Below are 21,811 nucleotides of genomic sequence, written 5' to 3'. Positions count from 1 at the left end.
AACAGATTGTGACGAATAAACTGTATTTAATTGCGGATCAGCCACATCTGACCGATGCCTGGTCCACTTAATAAAGTCAGTAATGGCCCTGATACAAATCTGTGACCCTGTGCCTCTAATTAAAATGTAAATGATAACTGACTGATGCTTGTATGATAGTATCAATAATATTATGACTGCAACAAAGCGCAAAAAAGGAAAACAAGATCCCGAGTAAAGTGCTGCACCACAGGCCTTATTTTCCCCTTCATCTCTGAACTCGTAACACAATTTCTGTGTTTCCCAGAAGGAACATCTTGAATTATCTCTTATAATTATACTCATACATATCCATGGCTCTGCAGTTTATCCCAGTTCAGGATAAAGGGCCGTAATTCAGAGCCAGACACGTGTTCTTGTGATTTATGGTCCAGATTAGTGCAGAATGAGGATTCACAGAGCCATTCTCAGAAGCACAGGGTGTATTAAGATGGAGGAGATGGACCGGCAAAGCTGACAAGATGTTGCTCTCATTTCTCACTGCTCAAATATAGAAGTCATTTAATGAAAACAAGATTTTTCCACAAGCGCTTTTGCTTGTAATGTTTTGTTCTGTTTTTCACCTGTGCACTTCTGCTTGATGCCACTAGCAGCGGTGGAGCCAGACAATTAAGGTTCAAAAGCTTTCATTATTCATTAAAACATTTCTGTTTAATTTCAATGACATCGTTGGGCAGGATTCGGCCATAAAGTGATGAATACGTTCATTTAAACATTGTCAGGGGCTTCTACAGCTGTCGCATCATGATCCTCATGGAAGATTCACAATTTTTCTTGTGAAAGCACCTTCTACTGTCCATATTCACGTAACAAGGTTGTAAGAAATTCCTGTACTTTTTGCAGCTAAAAATAACTTGCACATTTTTGACTGCAGCATACAAAGTTGTGTCAGGACTTTATCATCCTGGATAAATCGAGGGTATGCTAAACATGTTGGCGACACAAGGATGATAAGAACTGAATCATTTGAATTCCTTTGCGACACAGTGTTGTGTGTTTCTGGGCTGCATTGTTGGGATGTGCTGACTGAAAGTAGAAAACACAGCCCTGCCTAATGAACCTGATTAAGACATCTTAATGGATCTGTTGCCTCCGGGGACCTGCACAAGTCCATCCCTCACAGACTGCACTCCACAAGATCAATGACATCTGGCACGGCTTGGCAGGACCTGGGCTGCTATGACTGGCTACAAAGTAAAGAGTTTCCTTCATAGCAGATAGGAACTGGCTCTGGTACTCGTGGTTTTAAATCATGCTAGCAATGCTCATGCTGCTGCTATATGCATACGATGCTTGCTTTATGCTGCATCAAGCCAAGTCAACTTAATATTATCTATATAGCCCAATATTACAAGTTACATTCACATTCACGCATTCATTTGCCTGAAGTGCCTTTACAATCAGTCCAGCACACGACACCCTCTGTCCTAAGACCCTTGATTCAGATAAGCTAAAATCTTTAAAGGTGAGCCTCAGGAAGAGGAGGGATCCCTCTCCCAGGACAGACATGCAATAGATGCAGTGCATACAGAATAGACTAACATAATAAACAGTATGTTGTACAGTATGGGCAATCGTGATGAAAAAATTATAAGACACTGCGCAACTTCAGATGTCAACATGTGTTCTGTATGTCTGTTGGAAGTGAGTGCTAGTGGCAGAGCATGATGGGCGAGAGATGCATTACGTGTTATGTATTATGTTTTTACAGGACGACAGCTGTCTTGGTTCCAGTCTGATCTACAAGATTGTATCTCTGCCTCGTGGCCGAAAAACTGTGTTGAGTATGTGGTTGCAGAGTAGCTTCGTTATAAAGCAAATGGAGACTGGTAAGAGGAATCTCCTTGATCGATAATCCTACACACACTCGCCAATTAGTCTAATCAGACAGGCATACAGCAAATACGATGGTGGAGACTGCATGAGGTCATTAAACAAATACACTCTGGCGTCCAACTCCACTGAAGTGTTCAGCGTTCACTCTTAAGTGATGTGTTTCTTGAGAGCAAGAGTACGAGAAACTGCATTTCCCTCCGGTTTTTAATTTGATCTAAAGAGTTTGCACATGATATGAAGCTGAAGCTGAGTCGTGTGTGTTGTGGGAAAGCTGTGCACTCACACTAACACTTCAATTGATTTCTATTTAACACTTCATTGGAGAATTTATTTACTTTTGAAGCATTGAGATGTTATCTGTTTAACACAGTAACCTAAAAAAAAAGATTTGCTTTCTATTTTGCTTTCTTCTAAACTCTTTACTTTGCGTCTAGTTTATCTACTCACAATTTACCCAAAATATGCCAAAATACAAAATATGCTGCTTTTGGCAAAACTGTCATCATCAGAGCACCATGGGGAAAGGCAAAGGGAGAAATCCCTAAACACAACAATTTTAGTGACTAACAAGAATAGCAGATGACAGTTGTGTTGTTGTTTAATGCAAACTCAACACACAACGTAAAAGCCTTCCAGAAAAGAGACCTGATAATGGCTTTTCTTCTGTGAGGCAGCTGTGTTGAGTGCTGCATTAGTCACAGAGTAGCTTTATGTTAGTTTGACATTTTGAATGTTGTTGTTTTGTTTCTTAAACAGATAACTTTGTCCCAAGTGAAGGACAAGGCTGGGATTATTCTCTCCTTATTGTCAAAAAAATCCCATGAAAACCAACAACGCGTTTATCTGTTTTTTAGTAATGTCTCACTTCCCTACCCTGTTCTGTGGCATTCAGTTCCAAGCCCATTGGTTCCCACTTAGGATCAGAAACAAATTACAAATACTTTTTTTTTATGTAAGTACTTTTCTAAAACCAAATCAACCAATATCGACATGTGGTGCTCTAGTGAGTATTTGGAGCAGCAGGAAGGTGCACGTGGGACTGAGTCAGAATAAACTACAGTGTGTGTGTTCATGTTGATGAAGGTGTGGCTGACTCGTGTGTTTTTAATAGTTTGGCTACCAAGGCACAGAGGAAGAAGATTTAGCAGGCTTTTGACATTTGTTTGTAGAATTAATTATTGCTGAATTGGGTCTGGTAAGACAAATATATTACCAGCTTTATCATTTAAGTACATTAATACAGTAGCTGCAGCTGCTAACGCATTAAGGGCAAGCTTCAAACTTCAAACAGGCATACTCAAGGTGAGCGACGCATTTTTCCACACAGTTACTGATCATCTGTTTAGCTATGATGAATATCAGCTAATGCTATTGACTATTTTTTCTTAAGCTTTTTCCACTGCAAACTGTAAAAAATGCATCACTTCTTGTTCACGGGCAACGTCCTTCCAGTAAAAGCTACAGAAATTCAACATTGAGGACAGCTTAAAGCCTGAGCCTACACGAAAACTAAATATCATTTAGTGTTCCAATCAAGAACATCTTTAGCTTAGGGGGCTTAACCATTGTCCCTGACAGTTTAAAACAACGATTTTAAAAGCTTCCAACAACTGGCAAAAGGTTTAACCACATCCAACAGACAAGGTTACATTTAAATCAACAACACGCAGACCAGGCATCACATTCAGACTTTGTGAACACATTTTCAGCCCAGACTGCCCTTGCCATGGGTTGTGGTGACATGTCGCCTGTTGCCCTACGTGTTCACGTGACAACATGCAACAGGGCGCAGATGGGTATTGGGCCAGTTCAGCCCTGCTCTTGAATCTGTTGCCATGGTAATTTCCATCGAGTGCTTTTTGTCCCTCACAGTTAATCAAGGGGAAGCAGTGAACGGAGGCTGAAACAGAGCACCCTCCTCTGTCACTCTTGCTTGTGTGTTTGTGCGCGAGTGTGTGTTTTGTCAGGGATTGGCATGTGAATCCCCCACATCTCGGCATGGCTGCGTTAAGGAGAGGCGTACAATAAAGACTGTTGCTGGACATGTTGTCAGCAAAGTATTGTGACAAATGAAAATTACATTTCTGATAAAGATGTGCCGCACTTAACATTTGTTTAGTTAGACCTAAAGATTCAATATCCTGTAGGGCTTGTAATTGATGGTCTTAATTGTACAATCAGTGATATTTTACAGTTTATTTCCATGAAATCATTGTATTTTTATGATGCAGGGTTCGAGTATGGTGTATGAATGTTGCGGTCATTGTCGGCTGCTGACGTGTCAAGCAGGCAGAGCTGAACCCACTCTGTTATTGTTTTAATCTTTCAGGCCCTGTGATATGGCTTTAAATTTCCAAAACTCGTGTGAATAGTGCAGCATTTAAAAGGTGAAGAGAGGTTTCTTATGCAATACTAGTGGAGTGTTGGCAACACACTTCTTGGACAGGTTTACAATATAGGAACAAGTGAACATGAACTACATAAGTTGATGTTGATGTTTTTTGGTGGTGTGGCACATTAAAACTTACATGGCCACATTATTGAAGGTTATTATTTGGCTTCATAAAATATAAGGGGATTTGCAGATCCCATGGCAGCCACTAGATGTTATCAAAGTGCCATTTTTGACCAATAGCACCTTTTACTAAATTTTCATTTCTAGCAAGGATAGTCAATACAAACAGCAAGTATTTGCTTTACTTTCACACTAATCACTTCCACAGTGTCACCTCTCATCACACATGACAATATGATAATAAAACTTTGAAACCACTCAAGGTTTGGCCCGTGGCCTGACAGTAGCACTGTATACAACAAAGACTGTAGTACTGGTAGTACTATAACATGTTATATGTGAAATACATGTAACAATAGATTAGACTCAAAATCATGGTTTGACAGTCTTGTATCTTGTGTCTGCACCTTCAAAGCAGTCCGGCAATCCAACAGTGTAGTAAATCCTTGAAAACTTTGCCTTATGTCCAAATTCAGTGCAATTGTCTAACAAAAATAGTCCATTTGGTTTAATTTAAGCACACCACCTCACCCATTTCAGCATTTGCAGAATCCATATTACTCAAGATGTTGAATAAAGATCTTCTCTAATCCTTTTTGTTAAGGGGTCCTCTTAGTGTTTTTAGATTTAATGTAAAAATCGGAGGGTCATAATGTTTTACACACTGTATATAGCACAGGAATAATAACACATCTCTCCAGCACACTATTCAGTTCAGCTCTCCTCCTGCTGACTTAACTAATGCCAATGAAGGCATAACTGGGGGCCATATTCTCTGCTGCAAATGAGTGTTTCCATGCTGAGCAAGCTTCTTCATTACAGCTCTGACGGTAAAGCCAGGGGGCCCAATCAACACCTGGGAGGATTTTCAAGCCATTCCAAGATCACTGTTAAGTCAATCTAGTTTTTGCAAATATGTAAAAATATTGCACTGCTACAACATCTATACATCTATACATTTAATGGTGGTGATTTTTAAATGTTAAAAAGGGAATTACTCCTTTGTAAATGAAGCATCTAATGTCATGTATTTGCAAAATATCATATGATCAGAGAACTGCAGCTGCTTTCTGAAATTTTTTCGTCTGATCAAACTGAACTGAGCAGCGGGCAGTAAGACAGTGTGATTAGAACACATTCACCAGACCCCTCAAAAGACTGTTGATGGAAACAAAAGCAGGAAGCAAGATTGACTGGGCTTTTTCCACATCGCTGGTCGTCCTCCATCTGAAAATATTAGCGGAGCTCAGATGTGCTTCCCTGATGCAGCTCTGCAGAGCAAACTCACAGTGTAAATATGATCCATCACGTCCCAGCGCAGATCAAGTCATTGGGTGTTAAACTCTGAAGAGTTTCACCTGCTGTTAATTTATTAATTATTCTCTATCTATTATCTGTTTGTCATGGTTTGTAGTTGAATAGGAATTTATTATAACTGCTTTTATGACTTTTTAGAATGTATTATTGAAATCTACTTTAAGAGCAGTTATGTATAAATACATTTGGAGAAAGGACTTATAACATAAAGATTTGCATTATGATTGTAAATTGTTCTGAAAGAATGTATCTATATTTTTGAACAGCTGTGACAGAAATAAAACACACCCATTAACTAAAAGGTTACATGTTTTATCACTGTTTTAATACATACATGATGTAATATGGGCATTACCTAAATTGCATTTAATTAAATTGTCATAAAGCAAACACAATGTTACATTTAGAAACACGCAAACAATACATACGTCACATGACACATGATTAATATATGTTATCGCAGCACAGCAGCGCCACACCCAAAGTTAAATCTGGGTTAAACAAATAATGTCTTAAACTTTATTTCCCACTGCTCTTTGGACAGAAACGAAACCCATGTCCTCAAATGAAAAGTCTGTACAAAAAAAAATAAAATTTAAGTTTGAAAGAAAACAATGAGGTATATCAGACTCATAAGTGACTGTCAGCACTTTCCACACAATAGTAAAAGGAAAGGATGTTTGGGTTTTGGACTGTTGGTCTTACAAAACAAGACATTTGAGGATATAGTTGGGCTGTGGGAAATAATTATTTTTTTATTGACAAAATTATTAGATTACTCGATGATAAAATATCATAATAGTTTGTTAATAGGCTGGTTAAAAAATGAAAAAAGATCAGAACCATAGAGCAGTGGCGCCGTGTGTGTGTGTGGGGGGGGGGGGGGGGGGGGGGGGCTTTGAACTGTACATCAGTAAACCAAATACTTAAGCAGCTCTATACAGACACATATTGTACATTTTAATTAAATTGTTATTAAATAGTCTAATATGAAACAAAAAAGAATTTATGCTCCATGATGTCTGTAAATTTTGTAATTTTGAGTAGGCTTGGTCCCATTAACCCTAACCCAACTAGCCTATACGAAGAACAACTAGTTGCTCTATTAAAACAGCATTTTATGGAACTCAAAATGTTAACTGAACTGGTTTTAGTCTATGTACATTAGACAATTAGTAACATCAACTGTAAAATAAGAAACCAAAGTCTGTGATTCCTTAACTCATATTTTTATGTAGTTTTCAACTTGTCTATTCACTGCATAATACAATTCCTGAAATTCAGATACAGCTTTTGGTTTTAGTGTGCCACCCCAGGATTTCCAGTGTCCCCATCTGTCCACCCCTAGGAAAATTTTCAGTGGGAGCCACTGCCTTTAAGTATAATTGACAGACAGCCATCCTTATCTCTATGGCCAGGCTCAGCTGCATGGTGGGGCTAAAAATGTCAGCAGTTTCCTACACTGCAAAAAATGTCGATCTGAACAGACAGTTATTTATTAAATTCTTACATCTGATTTAATCAAGTAGACTCATCTGTACCATACTAATGAAGTGATCTGATATTACAATATTATCAATACAACAGGTGAAACTGTAGTTAATGACTCAACCTCTTTTTATAAAGCATAGCATTTGAAAACTCACCACATTTTATGATGAGGAGCATTTTTTGCAGTATAATAAACCCGCCGGTTGTAGGCGTTCAATGCGCCAGCTCTAAATCCAGCACCGCTTCGTCTGCTGAGACAGTAACAATGAAAATGTCAAGTCAGTGATCAAGCAGCGTCTTTCCACGCTGCTGGCCTGCCTTTTCTCCTTTTGTACCAAGACATGTTGGGGTGATACGCTTTAAATTCACAGGAGTGGGTTGGGGCTGGACTATTTCATCAATCCTAAAACTTTTTCATTTCTTTGCCGAAGGTAAGTTTTTCTAAGGACAAGAATCATTATGTTATTACATTTATTTAAGGAGGTTAGCCAAAAGCCCTTTTTTTGGGGGTGCTAAAGGGTGGAAGCGGGGTGGGGTGGTTATGAAATGGCACCATGGTGGAAATGAGACTGGAAGAATGGAGGCACCCTGTACAGTATTGGGATATACAACATGTTGATATATATGGCTTAGTAACACCTGATGATAAATATGATAAATATTTCAACACGACCAAAAGAAGGAGAGTGAGCTCTGTTTTCTCACAGGCTGACAATAGACCGCAATAGACCCCCCACACACACACACACACAGTGAATGCCCAAATATGTTTTCTAGTTCTAGAAACTGCACAAGCATGACAAGACAATGACATGACGTGAGGTTGAAACTGTCACCCATCAATTCCCTTTTTGCTCACACGCTGTGTCTACTGCATGCATGTGTAGTTATAATTTCATCCATGCAGTTGGCAAAGGTAAATGAAAATTCAAAATATTAGAAGGGAGACTACTGCTGCTGATTATTACGGTGGTTTTATTTATTTTTCTCTCTTGCCAAAAACTGTGTTGGGTGAAAGAAGTCATTTGTATAGACTGATCTGATGTGCATTGTTAAATTACTTTGTGAAAGACTGTTTAACTCACTAAAAATGTGCCAATAAGTTATGTCACTCACTCATCAATCATCGCCAACTGCTTATCCCGTGTACAGGATTGCGGTGGGGCTGGAGCCAGCTGTCGAGTATAAGGGCTTTCAATGTCAAGGCAAAAAACACCTTGTTTCCTCAGGGTATTGAGATTTTTTTAGTTGTCATACACTCCCCTTGTTGTTGGATTTAGGTAGAAAGACACAGAATGTCTTAAGCTGAACAATACCAACCTTCCCTATTGTATTTTTCTGCCAAGAGATTATAGTCCACTCAGGCAATCAGAGCTGCTGTGTGGCCTGATAAAGCCTGAGCTGCCAATCACCAGCACAACAGGCCGGCATTGTCTGCGAGGGCCAGTTTGACAGCAGCTATTGAAGCAGGTCAGGCACACGGTGAGCAACAACAATGGCTGAAGGTGCAGCCACCGTAGCTGTTCCATTGTGAGATCCATCTGTCAGCGCAGCCTCACCTCACCTGACTCAGCCGAGTGGAGCTTTTTGGGCTCTCGGAAACTGAAAAGTGTAGCTGAGCTGACAAGTAACCAAAACACAACATTGCCAATGTTGTAATGGACAGTCATTAGCAGTTAGATTTTATGAGATTTTTGTCTTAGTAAATGGTAAATGAACTGTACTGCTCATCAGAAAGAGAACCTAAAACCTCCACGCACAGTCACCAGGAGCAATTTGGAGTTCAGTATCTTGCCCAAGGACATTTCAACATGCAGCCTGGAGGAGGGGGGGGATCGAACCACCAACCTTCGGATTAGTGGACTACCAGCTCTACCTCTAACCCACAGCTGCCCAGCAAGACTTAAATAAGATTGATGGATGTGAATGAATGTGTGTATGTACATTCTGACCAGTCACTGTGATAGTTATATCAGTAACATGATTACCAGATCCCAGAGCTGTGTGGCAAGACTAATCCAATTAGTGCTTCCACATAAATAGCGGTGGATATTGGTCAAACTGCAACAAAATTAAATCATGCCTTTTTTCTTCCAGCTCTGGCAGACCTTTGTGCTGTTCTGTTTTTTTTTATAAAACTTATCCTATATTTGGTATAAATGTAAGCACGTGGCAATCACAAGCAGCAGATACCAATCCACACAACGTGACTCATTCCCACTTCTGGTGTAGACAGGAAGTTAAAGACAGAACAACAGAGTCGGAGCACGCCCTGTTGCAGAAACACATAAGGTCACCAGTGACCGGAAATATTCACTCAAAGGCTGGACAGAGTCCTTCATCACAGCTGGAACATCAGCTGAGGAAACACAGCACCACAGCTACTGAACAACCATCAAACTGAGGGGTTTTAATGACCTGTGAAAGAACAGAGGCAAAGCAATAAAATTGTATTTACTGCCCGAAGTCAGTCAGGTCAAAAAGACACACTCCACAAAACTGTGTGATCCACTGAAATCTGCAAAATAGGTGAAATTCCTCTCCCGCTGTTTAGATGCTGTCTGACAATAGTTATTTAGAATTAAGTTTTGGCATCATTTCTGTTAATCATCTTAGATCATCTTTGATTTTACTGGTGACCTCTTCATGTGGTCCTGCCCCCTCTGTCCTATATGATGATCTAAATGCTCCACATGACCAGGAATATATTTCTGGTAAACTGTACCAAATATTTTACTGAAATTAGAATTATTTTTTGTTCCCGAAACAGCCACTTTTAAAATATCCTGATTCCAAAAAATATATACATATATTTATACACACACATATATAAGACCAGCTATCCAAATGAAAGCCCCATCAAAGCAAAACAAGGTCACCTGAGGCAGTCACAACACAGACGGAGGGCCCGCCTGAACTCGGCTAAAAATAAAATTCATCAAGGACATAATGATTTTGTCATTTAACTAGATACGTATTTAGTTTTTTCATCCCCACCTGTTCTGTCAGAATTAGATTATGGGGCACAAAAGGACACCGCACCGACAGACACACACTGCCTGAAACACACATCAGAAAGCAGGTCAGAAACACGGACAGTCAGCTGTGTACCCGACAGCACGGCCACCTGTACCTCCTAACAGACCATTCACATGCTTAATGAGATTATACAACAGATTATAGTATCCGGTTATCTCTGTTGGCTCTATGTCTTTGCTTTAAATCCTGCGGAGATGTTGATAAGTGAAGCCTGCCCTTCACAGCCGAGAGCTTCCCAGTAAACCGATGAATGTTGGTGATCGGCAGATACAGAAAACAAAAGCTTAGCTTAGAACAGCATGAACTCTGGAGAGTTAACGCGGTTATCATCCACCTGACCCAGTGGAGTCAAACATAAAAGTGTTTCCAAGACTCAAAAATATATGCAGATTTTTTTCCAGTGAACGACTCTCATGTTTTGAGCTTTCTTGATTCTGGGTTGATTCTCAGCAGGGGTATCCTTACTCTTGTTGCCAGAGAGGCCGCAAGGGAAGAGCGAGAGTGGGTTCATATTTACATGTGGTTGTGAGTGTGTAATTACAAAACTCAGCAGTCAATTCTAAAGAGGCTAGTATGAATATAGAAGCAATGCTGCAATTCAGATTTTCTGCGCATTCATGTTTCTGCTAATTCCTGCTCACTCCTACACATGCTGATTTAGCAAATGTTTGAATGATTCAATATGTTTTGTGCACTTTTGTTCATGTACCTGGTGACAACACTTTGATCGGCCTTCAAAAAAGCCTTGTGCGGTGGCCGGGTCTACAAACAACAACTACAAGATCCAGCTCAGATAGCGGGAGGAGATCCCCAGACTTCAGCGGCACACTTACAAATTGTGTAAATACTTATTGCAATAAGGAACGACTAACTCTGTTTCCTATGGGGACCCTTTATGCTATTAATTTGAACATTTTGCACGGCACACATAAACCCCTTGGACTACCGCTTTTAAAATATGTGTAAATAGCCTTAAAGAGTTTCTCTTATGTGAGGGCTGTCTTATAAAAATAACTGTATTGTTGGTTTCATTGCCACTGCTGCCTGAGACATGTTACCAAGAGATGTTATATGATCATAATGTCTCTCATGATCTGTCCTGTAACGCTCCTAATTTTGTTTTTGTATATGAAGGCTTTAATACTTGTAAATATAATTGGTCGCAACAGCTTTTAAAATGTGTGTTTGTGTGTGTGTGCCGGGCATCTTACCGTTGACACAGATCTCGTATGGTGAGCACAGCTCGCTCTCAAAAAGGCAACCTGTTTGAATAGAGACACAAAAACAACACGTTAGCAAGTAATAGGATTCCACATACAGGTTTTCTAACTGAATCACAGATTTCCAGCTTACTTACTGTCATGAAATAAACACAGTAACGGTAGAAACATAGAGAGAGTTAGCTGAAAAGTTAGCTCTGTGGCTGTAAATTAACTCAGGCTTGTTCTCAGTCAGAGTTAACAGTTTGATAAGGTTGACAGTTATTTGACTGTTACACAGTGCTTGTAACCAAAGCACTGAGTTGCACAATAGTTTTGGTTTTACTTCCCAGGTTTTGAGAACATTTCTGTTGCCTTATACAGTAAAGTTATTGAGGCTCTACACACCCATAATGCCCCACCACAGGGGTTTTTACTTAAGACCTCTTCTCAGGACTGTGTAGGTGTGTACAGTAGTAACTTGATTGACATCTAACCCAGTTCCCTGTTAGTTTTGTTGCAACTGTTGGGAAAGGACAACATACACTTTCATCCTTCTTACTGTCACAGCCAGTGCTGTGAGTAGTATGTCGCTGCAGTACCGGAGGCTGCATTTTCAGGACCGCACTCCTAGGACCGGAACTGCATTTGTAGGAGCCTAGTTTTCCTTGACACTGTCAGCTAGCTAGCAAACTATGTTACTCTTAAAGGCGTTGACAGCCCTCTAAAAACCCATTACCCTTACCCTAGCCATCACAGGGGTGTGTGCCTTTACCTAAGTCCGTGATCGTATGCATGCTAGCAGACAGGGTTAACATCCTTTGTGTTGCTGTGCATGACTACCACCAATTCACAAGGTGGCACTGTCGCAAAAAACTAAGGTCCTAGAAATGAGGTCCCAGGACTGCGGGGGTCCTGAAAATGCAGCCTCCCTTCCTCCGTTCCCTCTGGTGTGTGTGTGTGTGAGTGATCTCATTCTGGGCACCTGGCGGAGCTGCACACCTGTTGTTAATCATCCAGCTTAAATACTCCTCTACCACGAAGCACGCTCAACATACGCAGGATATCTTTTCGTTATCTAGCTTCACTAACCCTAGTAATCGCGTTCAGGACAAGCGGTCATACGAAGCTGCTTATCAACTTGGTAAGTCAACCCAGGGTTTCCCAATCCAGCCATGAGCGCATTCACATAAAAGAGGCGGTGTTAGCAGCAGATGACCAATCACAGACATGGACAACTCTACTGGCAGCAGAGCCTCATATTTTACCAACCAAGAGCATCTTGTAACATTGGACTAGGGCTTTATATCACCGGGGCAACAGCACGACAGCACCTGATCAAAGCATCCGGTGTTCTGCCAGCGGACCATAGACAATGTAACAGTAACAGCAACTTTAGCATTTAACTGATATCATGATTGATTGTTAAGTTAAAGACTAACGTTAGTCAAAGTAAGCTGCAGTCCTCGGCTGAAAATGCCCACACATGCGTTTGTTGTTCTCCTTTTTGGGCCGTGAGTTGTAATCTCACAGTCATGAGTAGGGATGGGGATCGAAAAAATTTCTCAAAACCCGAAAATCAATAAGGTTCAAGCTTATCGATACTGCTATCAAGACTTGCGGGCTTTGATGTAACGTTATGTCTCGAGCGTCAAATGTGATTTAATTTGAAACACAATGGATAAGAAAATCATCAGGCTGCAGTCTGCCTGCTCTCTGTGGGCTCCTACACACACACACACACACACACACACACACACACAGCAGCAGCAGAGCGAGAGGCTGCACCGGTGGAATAACGTTACGGTGAGGGTTAACTTAGCTCCAAACTACTGTAACGTTAGTTGATAACAGCTACGCTCGTTACTGTAAGTACGTGCAATAAAACCTTTGCAAGTAACAAGACAATACTTTATCAATCCACCTGTCTGTAAGGTAACGTTAAACATGTAGAAATGGTTCATTTAATCATCTCTGTCCTCAGTATCTCATCCTGTATGTTTTATACAAGCACAGCTAACGCTAGCTTGGCATTAGCCAAATGTTAAAAACAAGCTGAATAGAAAGCTGTCTGTGTGGAGCACAGACTGGTCTGTAGCCTTAAAAACTGAGCTGCTGGCTGAGACAAACCAGACGCTCCTCCTTCTACCTGGTAACGTTACCTGCAGCCAGCGAGAGAGGAGGAGGGACTGATACAGACTGATGTCACTCACTACTCGTGATGTCAGATAAAGTTATTGAATTACTTTGCTGTTGTAAACATTAATGTTGCTGCTCTAGAAACAACATTTAGCTGGATTTAAAATATTAAATTAAGGCAGTTAATATGCACACTTCAATATATGTTTATTTATCACAAGTGATATGTCATCTCAATATATTTTCACTCAATACCTTATGGCAATATTTTTCCTCATACTGTGCAGGCCTACCTCAAGCCCGTTGGGTCTGGTTAGAAACTTCGAATACTAAAATCATCGTTAGCTGCAGCCCTACATTGGACAGTCTTAGTAGCACAGAGGCAGCTGTCACATGCAGGAAGACATAAAAATCGCAGACAGCGTGAATGCCTAAATGAACAGGTGTGGATTATAATAATGTGTTGATTTGATGTGTTGTTATGGCGTGTAGGAAAATGTTAGCGTTTTTCTTTCAGCTCGGCTGTGTGTCGGCGTTTCCACATTAAAAGACTCGAGCGCTGAATAAGTGGTCATTCCAACTCACTTTGCACAACGTTGAAAGGAAACATGTCGTTCAAACCGGAAATGTACCAAACCGGTGATTCCTGAAGCTCACCGCCAGACTATTCCTCCTCACCAGTGGTAAGAGTACCTCAGCCAGCTCTGTACCAAGTGATTCTAGTGATTCAAGTAGTTTTCTCAAGTTAATCGTAGTCTTAAGTAATCCTCGTTGGGTATCTTTTGTGCCTCAGGATTCCTGCCTCGCTCTTCCTAACCAGACCACTTGTAATGGCTGCTACGTCTCCACGGATTCTTGCTCATCTGCCCTTAACCCGCTCACCCCAATTTGACTTGCCTTGGATTCTTCTACACAGTGTTGTGAATAAAAACTTTCAACTTCGACCTTGTGGTCTGTTGGGTTCTGTGTCCATCTTTGGATCAGCCTACTACAAACCCAACACTCGGTCTTGTGACCAAAATGACCTGAACAACCGATCTGTCAGAGTGTGCAGGCATTACAGAAATCAACAGGAACACGCCTTTCCAGAAACAGAGTGTGCCTTACTCTGAATAAAAGACCTCACAATAAAAGATACTTTCTACCAAATCAATCATTCCTATGATAGCAGAGATTTCAGAGACAGATATGTCAATACCTGGAGAAATAAAAACCAAACTATCTGCGTGAAAACCTTTTCTTTTCAGTAGGTTGAACCGACACTTTAAACACAACCCCAATCCTCATGTTAAAGAAAGACTATTTTATAATATTTTCTCACTCCAATACAATATATTTTAAGACTGGAATATAATACTAAAGGTCTTAATAAGTCATCAACTTGTGTTTTGGGCTGTTTTTTGTATTGCTATTTGTCAGCTGTGGACAGTTATCCTGAGTTAACACTCGGTTGGGGATCAGCCTGGCTCCTTCAGCGCTCCACTGGGAGAGGAGGGGAGGCAGCCGTATTTTATTCTATTCCACTTACAGGAGATCTGGCAGCATCGAGCACTTCTTCACACTCTGTCTGTTTAGCTCCTGCAACCATGCAGTTAAATCCTGCTGTAGATTTAGGGAATAGGAATGGTTGTCCTTTTGCATCTGCAGCACAATGTTCTTCCGTTTCATATAACCCAAACAGGATTTACAGTATCATAGTTTAGCCCATTTGATTGGTTAGGCAGCAGCTGGCCTGTTTCTCTGCACAGGGCTGGATCAGGACCAGGCAGAGCGTCACTTTCAGCTTTTTATTCAGTGTTCTCTGTCTGCTGTGACATAGATTCTGAGGGCCCACATTACTGAAACTTCCTATCTTAAGTCTTTAGTAGGATTTCTCCCACTTCTGTATTACAGAAGCAAATCCTAACCAACTAGGAATCTTTTCTTATCTTACTTCATCCTATCTTATCTCAGGTTATGAAATCCTAAATATTCAATCCAACATCGCTTATCAAATTTTGTCTGTTACCTAGCAACCAGCGCTACCTCTACTTGTCTCATCTCACAGAGCAAAACAACTTTGTAAAAAAAATATTTTTAATAAAAACATACATTGAAAAATTTAAAATGGCCATTGAACTTCGAGACAGATGAGTTAGAGGTGTTGCTAACCTCTGTTGAGAAATTCAAAGTTACATCAATGCTGAAGGCCAATTTATACTTCTGCGTCAAGCCTACGCCACCATAGCGTGGGCTGAAAGCTGACCAATCACAGTTCTTGGGGTCTGCATCACCGTGACACGAAGTTACAATTTTGGGGAGGTGGGCATCAGGCATAGGGTACTCTGATACGCATAGGCTATGGCGTACCTATAATAAAGTAAATTTGAAGTATAAATTGATCATAATTTGGGGCCAACTCGGGAGACAAAAGAAAGAGAGTTGGCTACGATAGCCGACATAGTTTCTGCAGTGTATCCAGCATCCAACAGAGCATCAATGCAATCTGACAAGTGATATGAAGAGACAGGCAACGCTTGTGTCCAAAGAACAGAAGACAACCAATGGTGTCTCCTCCTGTGCTCCTTCACTGATTCTGACAGAAACCCGTATTGTGGGTCTCTTTGGGAAAGTGAATTATGAAGGCAATAAAGGCTACGGGCTAACGTTACTATCTTTTTCAAAGTTTTCTTTGCCGATCTCCTCCGATCAATGATTTTGTTATATATATATATAAATATACAGCCTTTACATAATGTTCTATAATGATACATTATCTAGTGTTACATAGCCTACAGCCTTTCTACTAACGAGTGTGTTATAATCATGCACATTGTTAGGATCTGCCATAAGCCTCTCAGTGAATAAGTTCTGCCTCTTGACATTTTGTTGATTTTGTAAAAGCAATAACAGATCAGCCATGTGGGTTAATGAAGTTAGCAAACACTACCTGGTAGAAAAGTGAAAGTTAGGACATCTTAACAGTTATCTTAAGTTAGGAGAGTGTATTTAAGATGGGAAGTCAGGATGGATGTGAAATAAGCACCAGTTCTTAAAATTCTGGGAGGCCAATTAGCAAACCTGCATTAGATTAGGTGAAAATTGATGCACTGAAGAACCATGGTGGAGACAAAAGGGCTGGCGAATGAGAGAGCCAGACAACAGTTGCTAAGCAGGTGCAAGCCACGTGCAGCGTGTGCTTCCTGCAGCTGCAAGAAGAACCCTTCAGTGTGAGGAGCTGATAATGTCTGACTGTTAAAGGTCGCTGAGGTTAGACTGGGTTTAACTGGAAACACTGGTCTTAAGCTCCAACTGCTTCTACTAAGACTACAACAACTACTACTATTACTACTACTTTTCTCACACTACTCGCACAACTACTATTCACATCTACAATAACTACCACTTCTACCAATAATAATCTACCTGCTATCTACTACTACTTCCACTTAGAATACTTCTACTACTGCAACTAATACTACTACTACTACATCTTCTAATCTACTTACATTAAGACTACTTCAACTACTACTAATACTACTACATCTACTACTTCTGTTAAGACTTTCTACTGTACCTACCAAACCACTATTTCTACTACCCCTACTACTATTACTGCTACTCTACTAATCTACGAAGCTACTACTCCTACTACTGCTTGTGGTACTGCTGTTACAGGTATTACTATCACTGCTATTAAATTACTTGTACTACTAAAAATACCACTACTTCAATCACTTCCATTGCTTATATTACTACAAGGACTGCCACTACTGATCCTTTACCTACTGTAATACTTCTGGCATGAATAAATGATCAGTTTAAAATGTTTATCTGGATACACACAAACTAATGATAATAATTCATGCAGGTGGGTGTAAACACACACACACATTATGAAAATACTCCAGGGACTGTAACAGGCGAGTAGCAGAGCACCGCCTGAAACTACCACAATGATGGGATGCTGTAACCATGGCAACACTTGCTCCCTCTTTGCCTCCCGGGGATCAAAGAGTGCCAGTGATGACCTCCCCTCATCTCTCCCTCACATCACCCCCCACATCTGGGAGCTCTTCTTTTCATTTTCTGGTATCATATCTTTTTCAGTCTCCATCTTTCCAGGGAAGGGTCTGCTAAACATGCACTCCACTGTGCCACTTCAGCAACACATTCACATCTGGGAGCTACCTCAAAAAACCCCGAGCAGCTCGACTGTAATACTTTTGGAGCAATCGAAGAGCATCTCAGCCATCAGCAGTTAGTCTACAGCAGGGCAGAGCACATTATTCAATCACTTCTGCTGCCCAGAGTCCTCCAGCTGATAACCTTTCTACCACAAACCTGCTTTTGCAGCCTTTAGGAGGGGATCAAACCCGCATTCTTTTCCTTGGTATGAACAACAGATGGCCTTATGTTGCATTCTTTTGTACTGTACCACACGCAGAGACTCACAGGAGGCTTCTTCAATGCTCTTTGGTCCCCTGTTGTCCTTATAGGTCAGAGAGTTAAGACAAAACAGCTAACACCCAAAGGTTTGCATAAATCACCAAAAACACGCTTGTTCTGAACACACTCAGATTCTGCCTCCAACCAAAACCAACAACAGCCCCTTGATCTGCACATGCTTTCATGCTTTGAGCAACCTCTTTTGTTTTTACCCAGGTATGTCTCTAGCGAAGACATACCAGAGTGAAGTCATTTGCTAGAAGCTGGATATTCATCATTGCTTGTGTTTAGGTGTAATTAAAGGGTGGATTCACCCGAGGCTAAAATTTGTTTACATCTCTGTGGAAAAGACCCACACATCACAGTAGTTTCTAGCTGACGCAGTCTTGTTAAAAGCAGAAACATGTAACACAGACACGCTGTTTACAAAGAGTCAGAGCTTCATTACAGCAGCTTTGGGGCGTTCATGCAGCGTTGGACAATTTCTTCAAAACAGCATAATAAGAGCAAAAATATACAAGCAGGAAAAGCAACACACTGAGGCTTGCAACTGAACGGGAATCATAACATTTGAAAACAAAATTATACATTTTGGCAAAAAATTGTTTCCTGACTTTCAATATCTAATGCTTTAAAACATACACACAAAATCATATAATTACTAATGTCCAATAAAATAAACAACAAAGTTGTGATTATCTTATCATTTATTTTGTATTTAATTGGTTATATTTTATTATTAAATCTGCTTCCATAATTTGAATAATGTTTTGTAGTTTATAAAGTTTATAATCAAAAAGTCACAAACATGGCAATTTTTTCCTGCCTTTGTTTTATTTTTAATATCAAGTACGCACCCTAGTTACAAAATTAGAAACTGTTGTTAAAGTGATATTTGGATCTTAAATGGTGCACACAGATGTTTGTGCTTTTAAAAGGATGTATAGTTAGTCAAGGTTTCAACCGGATGCCATCCCAAATAAGGTAGCAACCCACCCCCCACTCCAGGAGCCAAAGTTCCATAATAAAACTTTACTGTGAGCCCAAACTGATCAAGAGACGTGTTATAAAGGGGATTTAAGGAAAAAATAACAGATAAGTCAAGAGTTTTTTTCCCCCATTTCACTTCCAGTAAAAAGACAGTTAGAGGTGGAGGATACGGAAGAAGGCTCTGTGTGCTACTTTTGGACTTGTGCTGCCACCCTGAGTTTTTGCTGTCTGGTTTCATCACTCCACAGCAGCAGAGTGTGAAATAGGTTGCAGCATTGCACTGTGGACTGACGCCAAGCCGGCGATGCGGGAGGAAAGGAATTTCAATCAGCTTCGCCCTGTGAGCAAAGAGCAGCGTCCAGGCATTGGCCTTTAATGCCTCCTGGCAGGGCCATCACAAGCTGCGCTCGCTGACAGACAAGGAACTACATCTCCCAGGATGCCATCTGTCTGTTTGCATCAGACACCTGCTGCTCCTGAGAGAGAGCACCAATGATTAAACTGAGAGCGGTCACCTTGAAAAATAAAGCCAATGATTTAACTGGCCAGATAAACTTTTGTGGGGATTGATTTTAAATTGACAAATTACCCATAATCATCATTAATCATAATAATCTAAAATCAATACAATAGAGTAATTTAATACTTGTAAGATAATTACTGCACAGCTTGGTGAGAGATATAGTGACCAACCCTGGATGTCTTTCTAAAAAGTAGCCCATCAACTTTTGGGGATCAGTTATATTTGTGACACCCAGACTCCCTCATCACCACCAAAACTAAAGTACTGGTCATCCTCCCCTTCTTGGTGGTGGTGGTGGTCAGTATAATGCCTTCTGCAGTGTCGCTTATTAACTGCCTGAAGGACATCAAGAACTGGATGGACAGTAACCTCCTCAAACTCAGTAAAGACCAAACAGAACTCATGGTGTTTGCTCCACAGTCACTTCTCAAAAAGGTTGGTGACATCACACTGGACGTGGATGGCTGCCAGTTAAGTCCCGGATCAAATATAAAATCCTCCTACTGATGTACAAATCTCTCCATGGACTTGCACCTCAGTACCTCACAGATCTGCTCCATCCCTACACTCAGACACGGTCCCTGCGGTCCTCTGACAAGGACCTGCTTGCTGTCCCTAATTCCACGCTCTGGACATTTGGTGACAGAGCTTTCTGTGTCAGTGCACTATCACTCTGGAACAAGCTTCCACTTGCCATCCGCTCTGCCTCCTCTATAATTACCTTTAAAACCTAGCTTAAAACATACCTCTTCACTGAGGCCTATGGGCTTTAATCTCCCCTGGCCTCACACCTCTCACCCCCCCCCCCCCCCTTTTTTTGTTTGTTAAGCGTCCTTGGGTTTGTGACAGGTACTATATAAATCAAAGTTATTATTATTATTATTATTGTTATTATTATTATTAGTTCTGCCTCAATTATATGTTTTTTTATATTGAACATACCATGTAAACATTCACAGTGCAGCATGGAAAAAGTATGTGAACCCTTGGATTTAATAAATGGTTGAACCTCCTTGGCAGCAATAACCTCAACCAAACTTTTCCTGTAGTTGCAGATCAGACCTGAACAACAGTCAGGCGGAATTTTGGACTATACTTCTTTACAAAACTGTTTCAGTTCAGCAGTATTCTTGGGATGACGGGTTTGAATCCCTCTCTTGAGGCCATGCCAAAGCATCTCAATCAGGTTGAGGTCAGGACTGGTTAGGCCAATTTAGAACTGCTGAAGCTATTCTGTTGTCCTGTTGCATCAGCCATCTCCTGTTGAGCTTCAATTGGTGGACAGGTGGCCTTACATTCTCCTGCAAAATTTCTTGATAAACTTTTTAATACATTTTTTGTCAATGATGGCAACCCTTGCAGGCCCTGAGGCAGTGAAGAGGCCAAAACCATGATTCCCCCTCCACCATACTTCACAGTTGGAATGAGGTTTTGATGTTGGTGTGCTGTACCTTTTTTTTCCCACACATAGGTTTGTGTGTTCCTTCCAAACAACTCAACTTTGTTTTCATCTGCCCACATAATATTTTGCCAGTAGTGCTGTGGAACATCCAGGTGCTCTTTTACATACTTCCGATATGCAGTAATGTTTTTTTAGACAGCAGTGGCTTCCTCCGTACTGTCCTCCCATGAACTCCATTCTTGTTCAGTGTTTGACGTCGCTTAGAGTCTTCAACAGAGATGTTAGCATGTTCCAGAGATTTCTGTAAGTCTTCAGCTGACACTCTAGGATTCTTCTTAACCACATTGAGTATTTATTCATTTGCCAGATTGAATGGAGTAATTGAATGATCCAATGAATGATACATGGGCCAAGATTAAGTTCCTTTCTAACATAATAAAAAGTAGCCTAAATTAAGCTAACTCTCATTTCTCTCTTTTTTCTGTTGATTTATGTACTAAATATTGCTCTATAGTGCCCCATGCACACCTAGTTATGGTTGCTACGCTATGATTAGATGGGCGTTCAGCAAACAGTCAATCTGTTTATATATTAATGGGTTTAGCTGGGTCTCCATCCTTGGCCTCTGCCTCATTATATGTGAGAGTGGCTTTCTGTCTCGTTTACAATAAATGACTTGCATCATTTTCCTTCAGCATTCAGCTTTAACCTTCTCTACCACACAATGTTATCTCTGTGGGTGTGTTTACATCTCGGGATAGTTGATAACAAGTCGGGGTCGCAGACTGACAGAAAAAGGGCCAGTCTTTTAAAAACTTTCCCTGTCTTTGTAGTTTGATTTTTGTTCTTTTACAGGCTGACTAACTTTCAGGTCTTTTCCCAAGGCTGATCAG

The 21,811-nt window shown here is 40.6% G+C and overlaps 1 protein-coding gene across 1 annotated transcript in view; it reads right to left on the bottom strand.

Annotated features, from left to right (window-relative positions):
• LOC119901698 (receptor-type tyrosine-protein phosphatase N2-like) overlaps positions 1–21,811 on the bottom strand; it is a 232,331-nt gene that overhangs the window by 202,606 nt on the left and 7,914 nt on the right. The window contains exon 2 of the mRNA XM_038717285.1: positions 11,449–11,499. Coding sequence (XP_038573213.1) covers positions 11,449–11,499 — 51 coding nt within the window. The remainder of the gene's footprint in view (positions 1–11,448; positions 11,500–21,811) is intronic.

This window comes from Micropterus salmoides, unplaced genomic scaffold, assembly GCF_014851395.1.
Source record: "Micropterus salmoides isolate LMB-PRFRI ecotype aquatic unplaced genomic scaffold, ASM1485139v1 Ms_hic_scaffold_14, whole genome shotgun sequence".
NCBI lineage: Eukaryota > Metazoa > Chordata > Actinopteri > Centrarchiformes > Centrarchidae > Micropterus > Micropterus salmoides.
This window is presented reverse-complemented; position numbering and strand designations above follow the sequence as displayed.